Source organism: Lottia gigantea (genome assembly GCF_000327385.1).
Source record: "Lottia gigantea unplaced genomic scaffold LOTGIsca_213, whole genome shotgun sequence".
Taxonomy (NCBI): Eukaryota; Metazoa; Mollusca; class Gastropoda; family Lottiidae; genus Lottia; species Lottia gigantea.
The window spans coordinates 116,967-118,748 of record NW_008708488.1 but is presented as its reverse complement, the minus strand read 5'-3'; the positions used below and the strand labels follow the sequence as shown (position 1 = coordinate 118,748).

Sequence of the window (1,782 nt, the reverse complement as noted above, 5' to 3'; positions counted from 1 at the left end):
TAAATAAATATGTTTACAATTGCGCCTTAGGGGCTCCGTAATTATGGTCCACTTTGTGTTCCATAGAAATTTTCTGCTTACACGGAATCCGCTACTTGATCACGTGACTTCATTCGTTGGACTACATTCTAGCAGACGACACTTGGAATTCTGATTACGGCTAGGGATTATAAGGAAATTCAGCCGATAAAAAATGGTGACGTTTGGTAATAACTGAAATCCGCCATTTTGTATTTGTCAAAGTATACATTAATACATTCTACCTTGCTTGCAACTACTGGATTCATTCTACTAGCTGATATTGTACAGAAAACCCATGTTTATCAAAACAAACTAATGCGGAGGTCGCGCAAGGTCGCTCATTTAAATTATTAATCATTTCCGGAAATCCACGAATAATAGGTTTCCACGAAATTAGGTTACTCGACTGTATATTAAGGGCAATAACTCAAAAACCGTTCATCGAAAAATTGTGAATATCGCACTTGTCCAGGATCTCATCAATATAAATGATCACACCAAATTCGAGGGTGAACATGAAAAGCAGAGAGCTGAGCATTGCAAGCGGAATGCAGTCAATTACGCTACCAACCTTGAAAATAAATTTTTCCAAAAATAATCCCAATTGACACCAACAACTTTCATAATACCAGCATTTAAATATAAGTAGTCTACATGATTATACCTGTAATGACAAAAAGTAAGTTATTATATTCATGAAATAAAACAAATTGAAATTACAATTAACAGAGTTAAAATTGTCCAGTTCAAAATAGAATTATGTATCTACATGCTTATATTTCTATCAAAACAAAGCCAATTGTTTTAAAAATAATCTGTAAAATTTGATTTATCGATGAAAGTGAATCATTGTAACCTGGTCATAAACAACTTACTAGCAATTTAATCACTATGATTGGGACATAATTCACTCATTAAAACTATACTTTCAGTCTACTTACATTTGTTTAAGTTGTTTTGCAGCTTGGTAAACAGATTTGATATTAGAAGTATCCACCAACACTATTGATATGCTAGCTTTTGGATGCGACAACAGTAAGACATCTCTGGCTGCCTCTGCTCTTGGTTTACTACGACATGCTAAACAAAGTGTTAATTCAGGGTGCTCTGTTAATAGCCTCTGTGCAACTGTCAAACCAATACCTCTGCAAGATTGACAACAGATGAAAACGTACAAAGATCTGGCAATCTCTGTAGACGATTACTTGACTGTAAGACCTTGATAACGTTTATGATTGGTAGTCTGTAGCCATTCATGAAACAAAACCTGAGTTACCTCCCTTATATCATGATGAAAGCAGAAGCTTTTAAAAACAAAATCAGTATTTATAAGCACTAACCCCCACTAATTTGTAAAGTTACACTTACGCATTACCACCAGTTATAATTGCAACTTTTCCCCCAGTTGCCATTGATGTTTACTCAAATATTTTCTGATTTAGAGAGAATTTTTAACGTTCAAATCTTTCTCACAGTCTCGCTCGATTGTAAACAACATCCGATTCAATCTATAGCCTACTTCCGTAAAAATATATCTTACTTAATCATTTATCACTATTGAAATGGCATATTATTATATTCTGAATAAATGCTGTACTTTAACTTTATTATAGTATTTTTGAACTTCCAGTGATCTATTGCAAATTTTTTAAGAAGTATCTCTATGCTGTTAGAAAAAAGAAATAGAACATTATTCTGTTAGTCCCTGACCCTTGAACTCTGACCTCCGCATCTGGCACAAGTCATGTCAATATTTCATTT

General features: G+C 33.8%; 1 protein-coding gene across 1 annotated transcript in view; it reads right to left on the bottom strand.

Moving 5' to 3' along the window:
* LOTGIDRAFT_201976 (hypothetical protein) overlaps positions 1–1,501 on the bottom strand; it is a 5,785-nt gene extending 4,284 nt beyond the window's left edge. The window contains exons 1-3 of the mRNA XM_009054337.1: positions 1,390–1,501; positions 963–1,166; positions 593–685 (exon numbers count right to left, since the gene is read on the bottom strand). Coding sequence (XP_009052585.1) covers positions 593–685; positions 963–1,166; positions 1,390–1,433 — 341 coding nt within the window. The 5' untranslated portion in view covers positions 1,434–1,501. The remainder of the gene's footprint in view (positions 1–592; positions 686–962; positions 1,167–1,389) is intronic.
* Positions 1,502–1,782: the final 281 nt, after the last annotated feature.